We start from the raw sequence: 17669 nt of genomic DNA, 5'->3' as shown, positions 1-17669 counted from the left end.
CCATATATGTTTGTTTGTGTGTCCACTCCACTGTAGTGGACAGTATCCTATGCATGAAAGGGTTCAATACGCCCTGGCTATCAATTGCCTATTGTGTGCTCTGTATATACTTGCATAAAAAGTCATCTTATATTCCCAAGAATACTTATTGGCATTACATTATTCAAATCTCACAAAATACCTAATGCCTCTTTTCCACTCCAGCTCAACACAGCGTGACTTGGCCGCCACTTTTTGCTCTTCGATTGAGCCAGAGATTCTTTAAGTATACTGATTGAGCTGTGTCGTGCCTAATCGAAAAGCAATATTTGGCGGCCGAGTTGTGCTGTGTCGAGCTGGCAGTGGAAAAGAGGCATAAGTTGAAGTACTTTGTGTTCATTTCACATTTGACATTGTTCATATGTTTGCCGATTATTTTTTTTTAAGGATATGTTTTTGGGTCAGTCTTCTGATCATCTCTGATGCCTGATTCTGGAAGGCAACCAAGCTGTTGCAGTCACACTGGTCAGTGGGAGCAGGTTTTCCTGTGAAATGTGATAAAAACGGGGCAGGAAATGCATATGCCAGGGGTGTCAAACTCAAATTTACAGTTGCTACGTTTACATGAGACATTTAATTCGGAATTAACTGACTTTAATTCTGAATATAGCTTAATTCCGCTTTGAGAACGTCATGTAAACACCTCTTAATTCAGAATTAAATGAAAGATTAAAGCAAACTCGACGGAACTATTTCATTCGGAATTATTAATTCGGAATGAAAATCATCATGTAACCATAGTCAGTGGGCCAAAATCTAAGACAAAGCCACGGGCTGAACTCAATATTTACAGTATATAGCATGTTTTCATTTTAAATGGGCTAAAATTGAGCATGCATGCACACAATAGGCAAATTTTATAAACACATATTCCCATTATACATATTTGGTAGATCAAATGTGCCTGCCCTGCACATACGTACTTCTATTCTGTTGTATTTGAGTGTGAGATGGTACTGGTCTGGGCTCCTTTGTATTAATGGGATATGTGGGCAAACTGTAACATACATTTGGAATGATCTCTTGGGCCAAATAAAATAACTCTGTGGGCCAAACCCAACCCCCCCAGGCCTGAGTTTGACATCTGTGGCATACTATACAAGCTATCAACATCCCTGCAACTCAATTTTGCCAGTAGGTGGCACTGTTGTACAAGTCAAACCAAATCCTTTCAAGTCAAGTAAGGAATTGGTTATTTGCCCTGAGCAAAATGCTGCAGCTGACAGACAAACAAGCAAACAGACAGACAGACAAACCAACGGGACATAATGAACAGTGTCAGATTTGGACAGCAAAGCTTTGACACCTCCATGGCCATCTTAAAGGTGCGCTGTGTAGGATGGTGGCCAGAGTAGGTATTGCAACTATGCTGCTCATTGAGACTGTGCTGTCTTCTGCCAAATTTGATCTTTTCATGAAAATATACTAAATAATACACTAATGTTTACTAGTATTACCAGAGTGCAGTAGATTTTGCAGCAAAAAAATGTCTATTTCTGGAAATACAAAATGGAGGGCAGTGGAGAAGATCCCCCTTTCATGTATGAAAAGTGCAATTTTCCCAGTCATAATGAATACTTATAGTATTTGATGGTGGTGGTGAGAATTCATGAAAAAGGTAACATTTGTGAATGGGCAGCATGAATTCTGGAAATAAGCTGCTAAAAATATTACACAGCGCGCCTTTAACAATCATCCAATTCGAAAGCATTGACCCCAAAATGTAATTTGTTCTTGTACCTTTTACACAGTATTACCACATTTTGTCAAAGCCTGTCCACCCGTCCAAAAGGTAGCATCCAAAGAAAATATGTTCTAACGGACGGACTCACATACTGAACAGACAACATAGGCTACGTATGCCTCTGGCACCTTTGGTAGTCAGGGCCAAAGGCCTATACTCACAGACCTGTATTAATACCTATTAATACCTAATCAGATTAGTATTAATGCAGGTCTGTGCCTATACTAATCAGATTAGTATAGGTCTATGGGCAGGGCATTGAAAACGCCAGAGCCGTTTATCTATATACGGCTCTGGAAAACGCCATTATAGTAGACCTATCTTACTGTGCCTTCCATGCCCAAACTAGAACATTGACTGGCAGGTCGCGGGTTTGAGCCCCAAGTGGGGAACTAGCGCAGATGACTTCATTTACATATTCCTTTCCTAAAACTTCATGCGATTCATAGAGTTTTCATTGTTGGAATTGTAATTATACATGCGATTAAAAGCAAATTTGAGGCTACCTTGGCAAATCTCAGCCTTGAGTTTGTCAGTGATGTCTCCCATCTGATTGAAATCTTCAGCGTAGAAGAGATGCTTTCCATCGGGTTCTGAGGCGATCTCTCTGAGTTCATCTTCTATGGCTTTGCCCACACCCACCGCGTATATGGTCACACCTGCAGGGCAACATTTGGCCCTCATGAATTTCATCCCAAGTGAAAAATATACAACATACAGTATATACTCAGCTCTTTCACAATTTCTGTGATTAATCACTTAAAGGGGTATGCCACTATTTTGGGGCTTAATACAGTTAAAATCGTTGGCCATGGTTTATAAAGGTGGTAAGGTGTCTTATTTTTCATGTAAGCCGTTGTCTTGCTTTAAGACAAGTTAAAAGAGGGAGCATGTCGCTAAGCTAGTGAAAGTCAATGGATCCGTGTAGCCCCAAAATAGTGGCATACCCCTTTAATACAAATGTCAGTTCAAAAGTCAAAAGCCCTGTGCCGAGTGGCCTTGGTAGGTTTATGATACACATGGAAGATACCCAGCAGCCATATACCTCATCAAATGTGTGTTTCAATTAGGACTGTCAAAATATATATATATTTTTAATCATAATCACAAAAATTGATTAGTGAAGAACCATGCGCTGTCCCAGCTTTTTTGAGCATGTTCCTCAAGATGTGGTGTTATTTTTGTTCATGTGAGTGTGTCAGTGGCGCTTGCTGACCATAAAAGGACAAAATGTAGGGAACTCTAACATTGAAGGTGAAAAAGTGGATCGCACTCGGGTTCTTCTTTTCTTCTTTTTTATTTTTTTATTTACATAGCAGCAGAAGTCTAGACAAACGTTTCGGCTGTTGCCTTTGTCAATGTCTCCCTTCGTAAGGGAACTCTAACACTAAAAAATAATTGTGATTATTGATTGCATTAATCGTGATCAACACGTTCATTTTGACAGCTCTAATTTCAATACATTATTATTTCTGGTCATCCAACATGTAGGCCTACTCTATTGAGCGTATACTGTAGGCCAGGGGTGGGTAACCTATGTCTTAAGGGCCGTTTGCGGCCCTTGAGGCAGTTTTATCCGGCCCGCGATATATTTTAATGTTATGGAGCTTCTCATGAAAACATATTTTGTAAAGGAATCTTAGAAATTACATTTGCAATACATCAGGGGACCTAGGTGGGGTCTGGTTTAAAGGTGGCTGCCTTCAATATACGTAAGCATAAGGCAAAGAGGGAAATCCTGGTTTGTGCTCAGAGTACTGCCCTCTGAGGACTTAAATAGCCCTTGGAGGAATTTGAAGTGGCTCCTCGAATGAAAAAGGTTCCCCACCCCTGCTGTAGGCTATAATAGAAACTAGAATAAAAGTTACCGGCTTGTTTGGCTTTGGTGGCCCATGCAGACACATCATCCTGGGACCGACCGTCGGTGAAGACGATAGTGGCGCGCGGCACTCCTTGCCGACCTCCCTCTGCTGCAGAGAAGCTGTGCTCAAACATGTGCCTGAGCGCCGAGCCGGTCATGGACCCCCGGCCCATGTACTGAACGCTGCCCACCGCCTGCTGTACTGCCTCAGTGCTGTGGTGCTGCGCCAGGGTAAACTCAGTACGCACCTTCGTGGAGTACTGGATGAGGCCCACATGAGTGCCACCACGCGATACCGACAGAGACGCCACAATGCCGTTGACCCACCTCTTGACGTGCTCAAAGTTGACCGTTCCAAGGCTCTTGGAACCATCGATCACGAACACCAGGTCCATGACGCCATCTCCACAGTCAGACTCTAATGTAGAAGTTGAGTTAAGTGAAGTGAAGATAATAAATTAAAATAAAAAGATTGAGAATATTTCAGGTAGATGAAAGTTTAGCCATTGTAAAGTTATGGCATTTTTGTGGCATATGTTACTAAATTGTCACTAAAACTGTAGGCTACACTAAATTGAGTTTAAATTGCAGTCTGAACACTATAGTGTCACATACTTGTACATCTCTTGCCATCATCAGCCAGCGTGTAGCCCTCAAAGCAGACACAGGCATAAGAGTCTGATCCCGCAGCGCTCACACACTGATGCTCACAACCATGGTCCACAGTCTGGCAGATATCCGGTCCTTTTTGCAGGAAAGAAAAAGTATAGACCTAAGGACCCCTCACTTCTATAAGGCCATGCGTAAAATAAGAAACACTTCATTTTACACACAAACCTACTTTCACATGTTTTGCCATCCAGTCTCAGTGTGTAGCCCGTTCGACAGCGACACACAAATGAGTCTTCTGTGGTCACACACTCATGATCACAACCGTGGTTGCCCAGGGCACAGTGGTCAATTTCTGTGGAGAAAATGTGATTGTAACTGGAGATTTTACAATCATTGTAGATATGATTGTAAAATATGATTGTAACTGGAGATTTCATTTTAACAGAAGTCAGATGCATAGGCTCTCTTTACATTAAGTATGGAGAGAATGAGAAGTGTGTGTGAAGTGAATGAAAAATTGTGCCTCTAATGCCTCATTTCCGACACACAACACAGCTCAATCGAACAGCAAAAAGTGGCGGCCGAGTCACGCTGTGTCGAGCTGTAGGCCTACCAGAAAACCGGCAGTGGAAAAGAGGCATAAATGTCTCACTTCGGATTTCCTTACTTTTGCAGGTTTTGCCATCTGGTCGTAGCATGTAGCCAGCTCGACAGCGACACACAAATGAGTCTTCTGTGTTAACACACTCGTGGTCACAACCGTGATTGCCCAGGACACAGTGGTCAATTTCTGTGTGGAAAATGTGATTATAATAGCCAAGTAAAGCCAAGTGCCCAGGATTTTTACAGGAACTATGGAGATAATTCCATAGTAATTATGATACTGGATGGTTTGTACAGCACAACCCATACAACATGCAACTCAAAGTGTTTCAAAAGTTCAAAAGAGAAATGCCTTTGTATATATAAAAAAAGTGCAGGTGAGAAATATCTAAAAAATGTCACAGTTTGTGATCGTCTTACTTTTGCAGGTTTTGCCATCTGGCCGTAACATGTAGCCAGCTCGACAGCGACACACAAATGAGTCTTCTGTGTTCACACACTCGTGGTCACAACCGTGGTTGCCCAGGACACAGTGGTCAATTTCTGTGGAGGAAATATGAGAACCAGCATACAGTATGCAGGGGTTAATCAAACAAAAAGGCAAAATGAATGTGGTATGTTTTTGGCAATGTGTTTACATTGATACATGATACATGATAGTTCACAGAATCACAGCATTTTCACACACCAGGTGGAACAGCTTGAATGAAAAACAGAAAAAAGGCAATAAAAACTCAATCTTACTTTTGCAGGTTTTACCATCAGATCCCAAGGTGAAGCTAGTCCAACAGCGACAAACATATGAGTCGTCTGTGGTCACACACTCATGGTCACAGCCATGGTCGACTTGGGCACAGTGGTCAAGTTCTGACAGGGTTACAGTGACACGAGAGACAACATTATATAATATACAGTATACTATAGAACATTTTACATGTTGCTGTTTTTTTTAGATAAGTTTTACCATGCCTGAGGGACAATGTGTAACATTTCAGTAACATAAAACTTTTATTTTCTGGCATATATTGTTTAAGGTTCCCTAATAATAGTGTGAGGTGAGTGTGTATGAATCACCATCATTATCTCTGGGAATTACTGAAGGATTCCGTAGAGAATTTCTCTGAACAGTCCCAAACTGAAGGCAACACTCTTTTCCTCTCGGTAGAGCCTTGGAGCAAACAATATGTTTATTTTTCATTTATTTTATTTTATTTATTTATTTATTTATCCCCTTGAGATGTGGCATCTCATTTTCAAGGGGGTCTTTATGACAATGTAAAAAGAAAAAGAAAAATAGGACTTGAATACACACAATAGACACATAAACAGGGCAGTCATGGGTGAGCGGTTAGGGCGTCAGACTTGCATCCCAGAGGTTGCCGGTTCGACTCCCGACCCGCCAGGTCGGTGGGGGGAGTAATCAACCAGTGCTCTCCCCCATCCTCCTCCATGACTGAGGTACCCTGAGCATGGTACCGTCCCACCGCACTGCTCCCCATGGGGCGCCACTGAGGGCTGCCCCCTTGCACGGGTGAGGCATAAATGCAATTTCGTTGTGTGCAGTGTGCAGTGTTCACTTGTGTGCTGTGGAGTGCTGTGTCACAATGACAATGGGAGTTGGAGTTTCCCAATGGGCTTTCACTTTTCACTTTCATAAACACACTCACACACTTACCAACATGTGGTATGCGGTAGAGAACTTTAGACTAGAGCAGTGTTTCTCAACGGGGGCGGTACAGCCTCCCAGGGGGGCGTTGAGAAGGATACAACTGAGGGGGGCGGTGCTTAGTTGACATTGGGGGGCATTAGTCCATTTATTTTTTTAATACTACGGGGGGGTTGGCGGGCTTATGATGAGGCAAAGGGGAGCGTTGGGGGGCTGATAATGAGGTTCAGGGGGCATTTGTTCAAGGTTGAGAATCACTGAACTAGAGGAAAGTCTGCAACCGCAAGGTTGTGTGGGGGCTCTGCGTTGTAGTGCCAGAGAGAAGACAAAGAGGCCCCCAGACCTGATGTAATTTCATAAGTCAGGCCAGCAGCACTGTTGGAGTACTCACCAAACAGAGGGTGAGTAGGTAGAGGGAGCGTAAAGGATCTAAACTTGCTGGTTGTTTAACAGAGCCGACACCGTCTTACAGGGAGTTATTTTATGCTGTGCGATGGTGATTGTGCAATGTACCAGATGTGGCCTAAACTGAATATGTAGTATTTTTCTTCTATGTCTTTTATCTTTACAAGTTGTCTATACAAGGGACAAGTTGGAGGCTGACGTCAATGTTGGAGGTTGCCCCCCCCACACACACACACTTATTAAAGTGATACTTTTTACTTATTTTACACCTCTCCTTGAGTGAAATGATTGAGTTTTACCTTTCTCCTGTACTTTCAACCGTTCTCTGAGTATGACAGTGCAAATTTTACCCTTAAGCTAACAGTTAACATTGAGTCCTATGAGACCAGTTAGCCGCCAGCTGCTCTCATAGGACTCAATGTTAACTGCTAGTAGCTTGGAGGTAAAATTTGCAATGCCTTTGTAAGTAACTTGTAAGGCATGTAGGCCTACTAAGCAAAATCAAACATTTGTTAGGTCCTTACTAAGGTTATAATGGTAATAAATCCCTAATTGTGCATGAACAAGACATTTGCGAATACATGCCTATGTTTGATTTTGATTAGTACATGCCTTACACGTTACATGTTACATGTTACATGTTACACGTTATACAGTATACAGGCATTAACATTGTATGTATTAGTGCTAATAGATGTAATGCTAAATTAAAGTGTTACCACACACAAAATGAAGAGATACAGACAGAAGAGCAACAGATCCACTTAGATAAGAACAAAATTCAAGAGACACCGCACACTGCTTACTTTTCTTTGCCTTTATTTCTCGGAGCGAACGAGAAATAAAGTAAAGAAAAGTAAGCAGTGTGCGGTGTCTCTTGAATTTTGTTCATTGATTCACCTTCTCCTGCCTCACACCTGCACCTGCATTACTGAGGGCTTGTGCACAAGGACTCTCTTGCACTTTGACCACTTAGATAAGACTAGTGGACTCACTGCTGCATGTCTTGCCATCCAGGTTGAGGATGAAGCCCTTCTTGCATCTGCAAACATAGGACTCTGGAGTGCTGATGCAGTCGTGCTCACACCCGTGGTTCCCCAGATCGCAGAAGTCAACTCCTGTGAAGTTACACAATGGCTGTTAGTTAGTACTAATACACGTGTTGAAAGCTGTGAAAGCCCTCCTGGGAAACACCCGGTGTGATTGTGACACAGAACTCCACAGCACACAACAAAATTGCATTTAGCCCTCATCTGTGCAAGGGGGCAGTATAGCAAGGAGCACACAGTGCTCACTGCACACAACGAAATTGCAATCAAGCCTCACCCATGCAAGGGAGCACTGCGGCAGAACGGTACCATGCTCAGGGTACCTCGGTCATGGAGGGGAAAGAGCACTGGTTGGGTGAGAGCATGGCTGGGTGAGAGCACTGGTTAATTACTCCCCCCACCTCCTGGAGTCAAACCAGTAACCTTTGAGATCACAAGTCTGAGGCCCTAAACGCTTACCCATGAGTCATGACTACCCTTGATCACTCAGATGTGAATTAGGGGTGTAAATCACAGCCTCCATGACGATATCCAATATCGATATCTTATTATTCAATGCGATGCGATTCGATTATTTTGAATACTTAAGAATGCCTCACAATACGACACAATATGATTCGATTCGACTTCTTTCCAATTACTTTTCCGCTTGTATTATGTTACGGAGCTAGGGCATTGGGCGTGGATACTGGATACTTAAGAATGCCCCACGATACGATGTGATTAGATTCAATCGTCAGATTATATCGCGATACATCAATACATTTCATACGGATGTGAATATACTGCATTTAGCTTATAGTACAGTTGGTAATACACTCTATGGCAGGGGTGCTCAACTAGAAACTGAAAAGGTCCACTCGCCAAATTTCGTATGTTTCCAGGGTCCAAAAAAGTCGCTACGGACCGATGCAGAAAATAGCCTCACTCGCTGGCCGCACTGGCCTCTTGCTCACTCACTGAGTTGTCATAGTGATGATACTTTTATTTGTCATAAGACTGGCTTTGCAGAAATACAGATCGCATGGCAGCGAAATCTCATGTATAATTTATACATATTAAATACAGATGGATTTTGTCTTGGTCCGGATGACATTGCGTTTGGGTCCGCATCCGGACCTGGGTCCGCCAGTTGAGCACCCCTGCTCTATGGACTACAATACAGATTACTTTTGAAATGGAAATCTAACTCCTATACAGTGCAGCATAACTCCTACATTTGACCTCTTAGGAATTCAGCTATAAACAGCTAAACATTCTCATATGTAGTGGCAGTACTATTACATTTGCTGTACATCTGGGCATTGCACAGTTTGGACATTATCAGCAGCGGGGTAGCTAACCCAAATAACACACACACACACACACACACACACACACACACACACACACACACACACACACACACACACACACACACACACACACACACACACACACACACACACACACACACACTGCACACTACGCACACACATCAACACTTCACATTCCCTTAATCTCTGGAGACAGAATCACATTATTTAACTGAAGGAATTAAAAACCATTTCACAACATAACGAAATGAAATGAAAATTCCACCACTTGCAACCGGCATTTACTGTACAGTATACATAGTATTTTGGGGGAACATTTCACAAAAAAATGTTTTCCCATGTCGTCCAAACAGACCTGCCACCCAGCCATGCCACAGCCATTGGCACTGATAACTCTTGTACAGTGTTGGGCAAGTTACTCAAAAACAGTAATGCTTTACTGATAACATGTTTATCTGTCTATCAGAATAATTCCTTACACTACAATATTACTATATTTGAAAATGTAAGGCATTACACTACTTTTGCATTACTATAGTTAATCCCATTCAGGAGGTGTTTTGGCAGCATGCAGATTAAAAAGTAGCAAGTTCAGGGATTTCTGACCCACCACACTGAACAGTGAACACAATCAAAATCCAAGTTACAGTAAAACAAATTGTAACTTAAGTTACTTGCATTTGTAACTAGTATATATTACAGCTTTTCCCTCCTGTAATGCCTTACAGTACTTAGTTACACCAAAAAGTAATGTGTTTTTGTACCTAGTGACTGCCAACACTGCTCATGTAAACCAACAGTGTGAACAAGTGAAAAAACGGAAAGAAAGCTGACGAGAGAGAGAGAGAGAGAGAGAGAGAGAGAGAGAGAGAGAGAGAGAGAGAGAGAGAGAGAGAGAGGGGCTTAACAAGGCTTACTGCGACACGTCTTCTTATCCTCCTCGAGCTCGTAGAATTCCCGGCACTTGCACTCGTAGCCCTCCGGTAGATTAACGCAGATGTGTTGGCACCCATGGTCGACCTCAGCACAAGTGTCCTCCACTGAGACGGGGAACACCAATCAGGAGTTAAAAGTGGCTTACAAAGAGTTACAAACATACAAAAAAAGCATCATCTATAGCAGTGGTTCTCAACCTTTTTCGAACAGACGCCCCCTGGACCTCATCCTAACCCCCCCAACGCCCCTTTGACCCCATCATAAGCCTGCCAATGCCCCAATTAGTATTGAAAAATAAAATAGACTAATGCGCCCTGAGGGTAACTAAGCCCTGCCCCCACTCAATTGTATCCTTGTCAACGCCCCCCTAGGGCTCCACAACGCCCCCTGGGGGGCTGTAGCACCCCCGTTGAGAAACACTATCTATAACATCAGCATAACTGTCTTACAAAGAGGTACACCAGCACCAGTAATACTCTGCCATTGTAAAAAGGCTAATTTATTGTATTTGACCCTTACATTTCATGATAGATGATCATGGTTGTGTATAAATAGTGAAATGATTTGAGATTGCAAGTCATTGGGGGTGGGGGTGGGGGTGGGGGGGGCATATCCAATAACTTAGACATCATTAACTTTTGTCAGCTGGTTACTCCATCTTGGCCCGATAAATGTATAGCTCTGTATGACTGCACTGGAAAAAGGAAATAATCATCTAACTGGAAGAACAAAACCACCATCCAGTGAGCAGTTTCAAGGGTCTTCAACTCCTACCTCTTGGCCAGGCTTCAGGTTTTACTTTTCCAAGGCACACATGGTATTGCGTTTGCACTGTGACTGTGAGATTTTGATTTACGTCCTCCTGTTGTGGTCGGGACTTACCACGGCACGTCTTGCCATCAGGGTTCAGGATGTAGCCCTGCCTGCACTTGCACATGTAGGAGGTGGGCGCGCTGACGCAGATGTGCTCACACTGGTGGTCCACCAACTGACACAGGTCTGTCTCAAATCAATGACACACACCCACACACAGATACAGTATGTTTGTTGTATAGATTACAGATGGGTCTTGTTCAAGCCACCTACTACACCAAACCAACTCGTCATTAGCACAACGCTTTGGGCCAGTTAAAGACAGGTAGCCCCTTAATGCACGCCGTACCTCCTGTGGCACGCTGTAATAGACATTGAAGGTCAATTACTATAGTACTACACTACCATGACAGTGCACGGGGCCTTTAGTAATACATTATGACTTGGTCATTGCCATTCTGGTAACAGCTAATTTATAATGCCGTGTCTTAAAGGCTTAATTTGCGATATGGACTGTCATCAGCCACATTTGATAGGTTTGGTACAAAAGTTCTTCACGTCACTAGGGGTGGATTCCAATATGCTGACTTCCGTCCTTCCTTGCTCACTTGCCTGCTTGTGATCTCATCATGTCACTGACGACAGAAAATTAATTAAATATCTTGCAAAAGGACACTTCTAATGTCATTTTCTCATTTGCAATTGGGATGGTGAATGAAAAACAGTCCCTCAATAGTTGTTGTGGCTAGGCTGACAGCTGGGAAACTTTATTGTTTTCTCCACAAGGCTGGGCCAGGAGGCGGGGCGAGGGCACAAGCACAAGTGGAGGACGGGAGTGTGCATATTGGAATGAGGGTATCCCATACATACAGTACTATGTGGTTGACTCTTAGCATCTACTATTAATCACTCCGCCTCCGATATTCCACATTCCACAGTCTGTTGATTTCTACAGTAGCTTCCCCATCCTACCTGCACAGAGCTTGTCCTGAAACACTGAGGTGAGCGTCTCGATCTGGCTGAAGTTAGCCACTAGGAAGACGTGCTCGGAGTGGGGCTCGCTGCCGATGGCCCGGAGCGTCGCCATGTCCACCCGGCCCACGCCCACCGCGAACATCTCGATGCCCGCCTGCCGCGCCTCGGCCGCCGCCTCCTCCACCGTGTCCTGGGGCCGGCCATCGGTGACCACCATGGCCACGCGGGGCACCTGCGCATAGGGGTAGGCGATATATTAATCGTGAATCGTGATATCAAATACAAGATCGCCTCAAATCTGCCAAAGTGAAGAAATCGTATAGATCGTTTTGCAGTGAGGATGTTCAATATCAGTATCAAAGTGATGTTTACTTACTTGTGTTGTTGTCTTCACGTGTATGATTTACATTATTGTATTCTAACTGTGCACTTTATGAGAGTTTCATCAGTGTGTTAACACTTCATTAACTGCAATTTACAAATTGCAAGCATATCAAAATTGATTCTTGTTAGGGTTTTTTAAAAATGGAAGATTGTGATAAAAAAAAAAATCTAAATTGAGATTTCATGTAAAAAAATCGTGATGTGACATTTTTGCCATATCGCCCGCCCACCCCTACCTGTGCGCTCAGGGGCCGCGCGCCCTGGGCCTGCGAGAAGGCCTCCTCGGTGGTGTAGCGCAGCGCCAAGCCCGTCATGGTGCCCGAGGCCAGGTGCGCCATGCCCTTAACCGCGCGCTCCACGTCGGCGCGGCGCCGGAAGGCGTTGAGGGAGAACTCGTTCTGGACCACGCTGCCGTACTGCAGCAGGCCCACGCGCGTGGACTCCTCGCCCACGTCCAGCACGCTCAGCACGTTCAGGATGAAGGTCTTCACCTTCTCGTAGTCGTCCGGACGGACGCTGCGCGAGCTGTCAATGACGAAGACGAAGTCCAGCGGCTTGCCTTTGCACTGGCTCTCTGAAGGGGGGTTAGAATCAAAGGTCAAAGGTTAAGGTGAGACAATTTTAGGATGATGATTATAATGACTATTAATAATAATGATAATAATAATAATAATAATAATAATAATGCGTCTCCGGATGTAGAATGTATATACATGTCTATGTGGGTATGGATGAGTATGTATGTCTATATACATGTAGATGCAGTTAACGCATCCATTGTTGTTGTTGTTAAAAAAAGTTTTTAAAAATTGTCCTTCAATCGCTGTTGCATATTATTATGTAGAGGATAGCATACACACTGAACTGCTGCAGAAAGCATAGAGATGGCAGTCCCCCATAATCTAAGCAACACAAGGGCATATGTCATACAGTAGCCACCGTGGGACTTGGCAGACGCATAAAGAGAGCTTTCCCCGGAGTGACTACATTAGGCCTTGGCACACTTCTCCATTGCACGGGATACATTTGAATGCTGTCAACACTGAGGACTTGATCATCTCTATCTGAGGAAGTGTACGCTAGCAAATCCCACAGGTGGATGTGAAAGGCAACCCTACTCCCCCTGACCTCAAATGCAACCCCTAACCTTAAACACACACACACACAGACACACACAAACACGCACGCACGCACGCACACACACAAATGCGCATGCGCGCACACAAACACACGCACGCACACACGCACGCACACACACACACACACACACACACACACACACACACACACACACACACACACACACACACACACACACCAAAATGCACACAACAAAGCCCAAACATGCATGGAACCAGTCCAACCAATCCATTATTACGTCGCCCACTCCAGGACTTTGGACTCAAGTTTCTGACTCCTGCCGGGCCCTCTTACCTAATGAGTTGCTCTGTGCTGGGCCCGGGTCCCGCTGGCTTTTGGATGACAGGGGCCGGGGCCGCTGCTTCTGTCGAACCGGTGGTGTGGCACGGGCCCCTGGCCAGGCCAGCAGGCACAGGAGGCCAAGGAGTAGGCTCCGCATCTTTCAGCTACACTGTGGGAACGAGCCAGACCAGAGGAGAAACAAACAAAGAGCAATGAGTCACTCACACATTCATGCATACAAGAGCAGAACACAGGAGGGGACAAGGTGAGCAGTCGAAATTGATTGAACAAATATATTTTCACATTGTTCTAGCGAAAAAAGAAACACATACTGTACACACACACACACACACACACACACACACACACACACACACACACACACACACACAGGTACATCTTGTTGATGGGGGATATTGGCTGACCTTCCAAGACAACAACAATATAAGACAAAATGATTCTCCATTGTGGTTCCCCAACAATGAAATAAGCCCTCTGGTTTTGAAACAGGTGGAAAAAACACTACACTCACATCCAATACTCTTCGTGCTTGTAACTATAAAGGCAAACGAAAGACTGCTAAGTTTGTGATGTATGGTGAATTCAGGTAAATTGGGCCTCTTTGGGCCATTTGCTTATGTGGGGGAAAAGTGAGTGGCCCAATTTACCTGAACTCAACATATAGTCTACTGGAAAGCACATTCTAAACCTACATGAACACAATGACAGGTAGTGTGTCACAGCCACCACTAAGGGATTTGACCTTTGACCTTCGGGCCATTATAAATACACTCTGCCTTTAAACATGCCCCATGGTTCAGCATCGTGTTTGAAATGCCTGTCATGCCATTTCCATGTTTCGTTTGGCATATGTGTACGTATATCCATCCCAGATCTTAAGGAGTGAAACTAGTGGTAGTGACACAAACAGTAACAGCTGTAAATTAAAAACAAAATAACAAAGAAAGACGGCTATTTATTGAATAAGTGACATGTTTGGGATGGGTTCCAGTTCAGGAATGGAACACAAACTGAGGTTTACCTGTAGGCTACAATGGAAAGACATAGGCAGGTACAGGGACCCTACTTGCAAGCTACAGAGTGACAGATGTCTCACACACCTAACAACAAATTGAGAGCAAATGTGGGAAATGCCTCAGGACTGTTAAACCGTAAGCACTTCCTTCTTACTGCTTCCTAGAGTCAGCAGTCAACTCAAACACAACATTCAAAACAGTTAATGTATAGCCCCCCCCTATAACCAGTGTAAGTTGTGATTTTAAAAAATGGCATTTTGTTTCAATGTCACAATGTTTCAAGATGAATAGAGGAGGTGGCCTGCACACCTTGAATCTTTGTTTGTATCTCAATGGAAATCACTTGAAAATTATAGAAGTGCAACACTGATACAATTACAGTCAAGGTTTTAATGTAAAAGCTGACGTTTCGGTCAGTCAGACCTTCATCAGAGATGTCACAATGTTTAAAATTAACAAGGTTTGTTTTGACACCACCATTTGCAAACAAGCGTATGACCACTTTCAGCCATCCCTTCAAATTTCAATTTGCCTTCTTGCAAAGACTGGGACTCTGCTCCATCTGCCGACATTTGAATGTATGGACAAATGAAAAATATTACAAACATCTGTTTTGCAATAAACATGCCTCTTCCATCCATTCTGGCTAAGAAAATAGCTGCAGCATCTGTACACTGAATGATGATTTGTGTGAAGCATTATACACATCTCAAACAGGTGCTTCAATGACACTGATTGTAGGTTAATGTCTAAGAGTAAGGAGTTGCTGGCTCCTAGCTAAACAATGGAATTTGGAGTCAACAAATGACGTCTGTTTTTGCAAATGAAATGGAAAGGTAAGATGTGTTAATACCACGAAAGGGTTGACAGATTTGCAAGCGGTGGTAGGACATATTCAGTTCGGGTGAGATAGTGATGATGGCAATTGAGTTTGATTCATGTACTTGTCTCAACATAGGTTTACCACAACAGTAGGCTGCTTTATTTATGTTCCCAACAAAAAGAGAGTAGTAGGCTATGTGATCTAAGATAGTAGGCTATTCCTCCAACACAGTAAGGCTATAGCAAGCTATATAGCTATATAGTCTCATAATGTCAACATTGAAGGGTTACCAAGGTATCCCTTTAAGAAGAGGAAAGCACTGTAAACACACAAACAACCATCCTTGTAATGACATTTCATTATGTCACCAGAGGAAAGCCTTGCTGTTGCCCAGCTGCAAAACTAACCGTCTTCTGTGTCTACATAGCGACACAGGTGAATTTCATCAGCTGTTTACGCACAAGGAAAAAGGTCATTTCCAAGTAGTTTCCCAGCGTAAATACAACTATATCTAGGCCTAAAGACGTTCAAAAGTATATGGCACTTACCTCACACTTCTGGAAAGAATGGCTGCGAATTTCAGGAGTTGAGTGAGAGGAGAGGATAGGGCTGTTGAGTTTTCAACCTGTGCAAAGCGGGAGGAAAACACTCTCACACACTCGGATACACGCACAGATGTTCGCTGCCTCCCACCGGACGCATTCAATTTTCTCTGCCTCTCGCCTTCCCTGCACGGCCCAACTCCTGGCGAGGTCTGCGATCATGCCATGACACCAGAATGAGTAGCCTACGCGAGAAAAATGACTTATTTGTCTCTTATTAACAACATACGTCTGAACCCCTCTTATAACGCAAATAAATATAGCCTTCAATTTCAAGACACACTTAACCTTGGGCGCGTCTTGACTGGATTTGGGCTAGCCTGATGAATGAAGGAATGAGTGAACAAATACATAAATAAATTCATAAATAAATAAATAAATAGGTCTAAATACAAACTAACAAATAGCTGGATGACGTAAGTTAAAAGCAGCAACAAAAACCCCGAGGCTACAATTTGGTTACCTGACTCTTGCCCTCTGGTATCAAGTTTGCGCAAAATAATTGCCCCCAAGGAAACAATGGAATGAATTATTTCTTCTTCAAGCTATGCGGTTGTTTGTTAGTCCTGATTGTGCTGCACTGACTGTCCTGAGAGAGGTAATGGTAGAAGAAAAAAGACAGATCAGGAAAGGGGTTTGTATCTAAATGTAGTCCAGCCCAATCACCGTGCGAATACCTGTTACAAAGTGGGCTCTCTGAGACCACTCGCTCCATGCTTGTCTCGCCTGCGTGAGGTGTGCCCGGTACGCACGTACGCACGCAGTATCTCTACGGGATAATATTAGAACTTACTGACGGTGGGGCCTACCACAGACATGGCCATCTCTTTTATCAGACAGAGATCAAAATGTTGGCCTTGCACCTCTTACTCACAAATGAAATCTAAGGTCAACCTTTCGTATTTTTTCATTGAGCTGTCTTCTTCGGGGGGAACATCTTTGATTTGGCTCTGCAATAGACCTACTGTGTGTGTGTGTGTGTGTGTGTGTGTGTGTGTGTGTGTGTGTGTGTGTGTGTGTGTGTGTGTGTGTGTGTGTGTGTGTGTGTGTGTGTGTGTGTGTGTGTGTGTGTGTGTGTGTACTCTAGAGAGGGCGTGTGTGTAGGCTAACTGATGTAAGGCATAGGCTACACAATGTTTTGCTACATGTTTACTGCAATGTGCAATATTGTGTAGGCCTATTTGGTCTTTGTGTATGTTTTGTATTTGTGAATTTATGTAAGCTGTCAGACACCTTAATTTCCCCAGGATTAATAAAAGTGCTCTACTATACTCTCTGCTATTCCTTCAGTTTGAATGTTACACATATAACCTTGAGATAGGTGTAGGCAAAAGGCTACATAGGTGCTGCAGGCCCAGCAACATAAGCAGGGTAACCTAGGT

At 43.6% G+C, this 17669-nt stretch overlaps 1 protein-coding gene across 1 annotated transcript; it reads right to left on the bottom strand.

Moving 5' to 3' along the window:
• Positions 1-411: 411 nt before the first annotated feature.
• LOC134449720 (matrilin-2-like) lies at positions 412-16324 on the bottom strand. Its single transcript, XM_063199830.1, has 15 exons — positions 16234-16324; positions 13838-13994; positions 12640-12977; positions 12017-12251; positions 11114-11230; positions 10213-10335; positions 7926-8048; positions 5604-5726; positions 5280-5402; positions 4924-5046; positions 4486-4608; positions 4260-4388; positions 3652-4062; positions 2290-2442; positions 412-524 (listed from the first exon to the last, which is right to left on the bottom strand). The coding sequence occupies exons 2-15, from the start codon at positions 13980-13982 to the stop codon at positions 412-414; spliced, it is 2379 nt and encodes a 792-aa protein (XP_063055900.1). The 5' UTR covers positions 13983-13994; positions 16234-16324.
• Between the last annotated feature and the right edge of the window lie 1345 nt (positions 16325-17669).

The sequence above is a fragment of the Engraulis encrasicolus genome, chromosome 5, assembly GCF_034702125.1.
Source record: "Engraulis encrasicolus isolate BLACKSEA-1 chromosome 5, IST_EnEncr_1.0, whole genome shotgun sequence".
Taxonomy (NCBI): Eukaryota; Metazoa; Chordata; class Actinopteri; order Clupeiformes; family Engraulidae; genus Engraulis; species Engraulis encrasicolus.
This window is presented reverse-complemented; position numbering and strand designations above follow the sequence as displayed.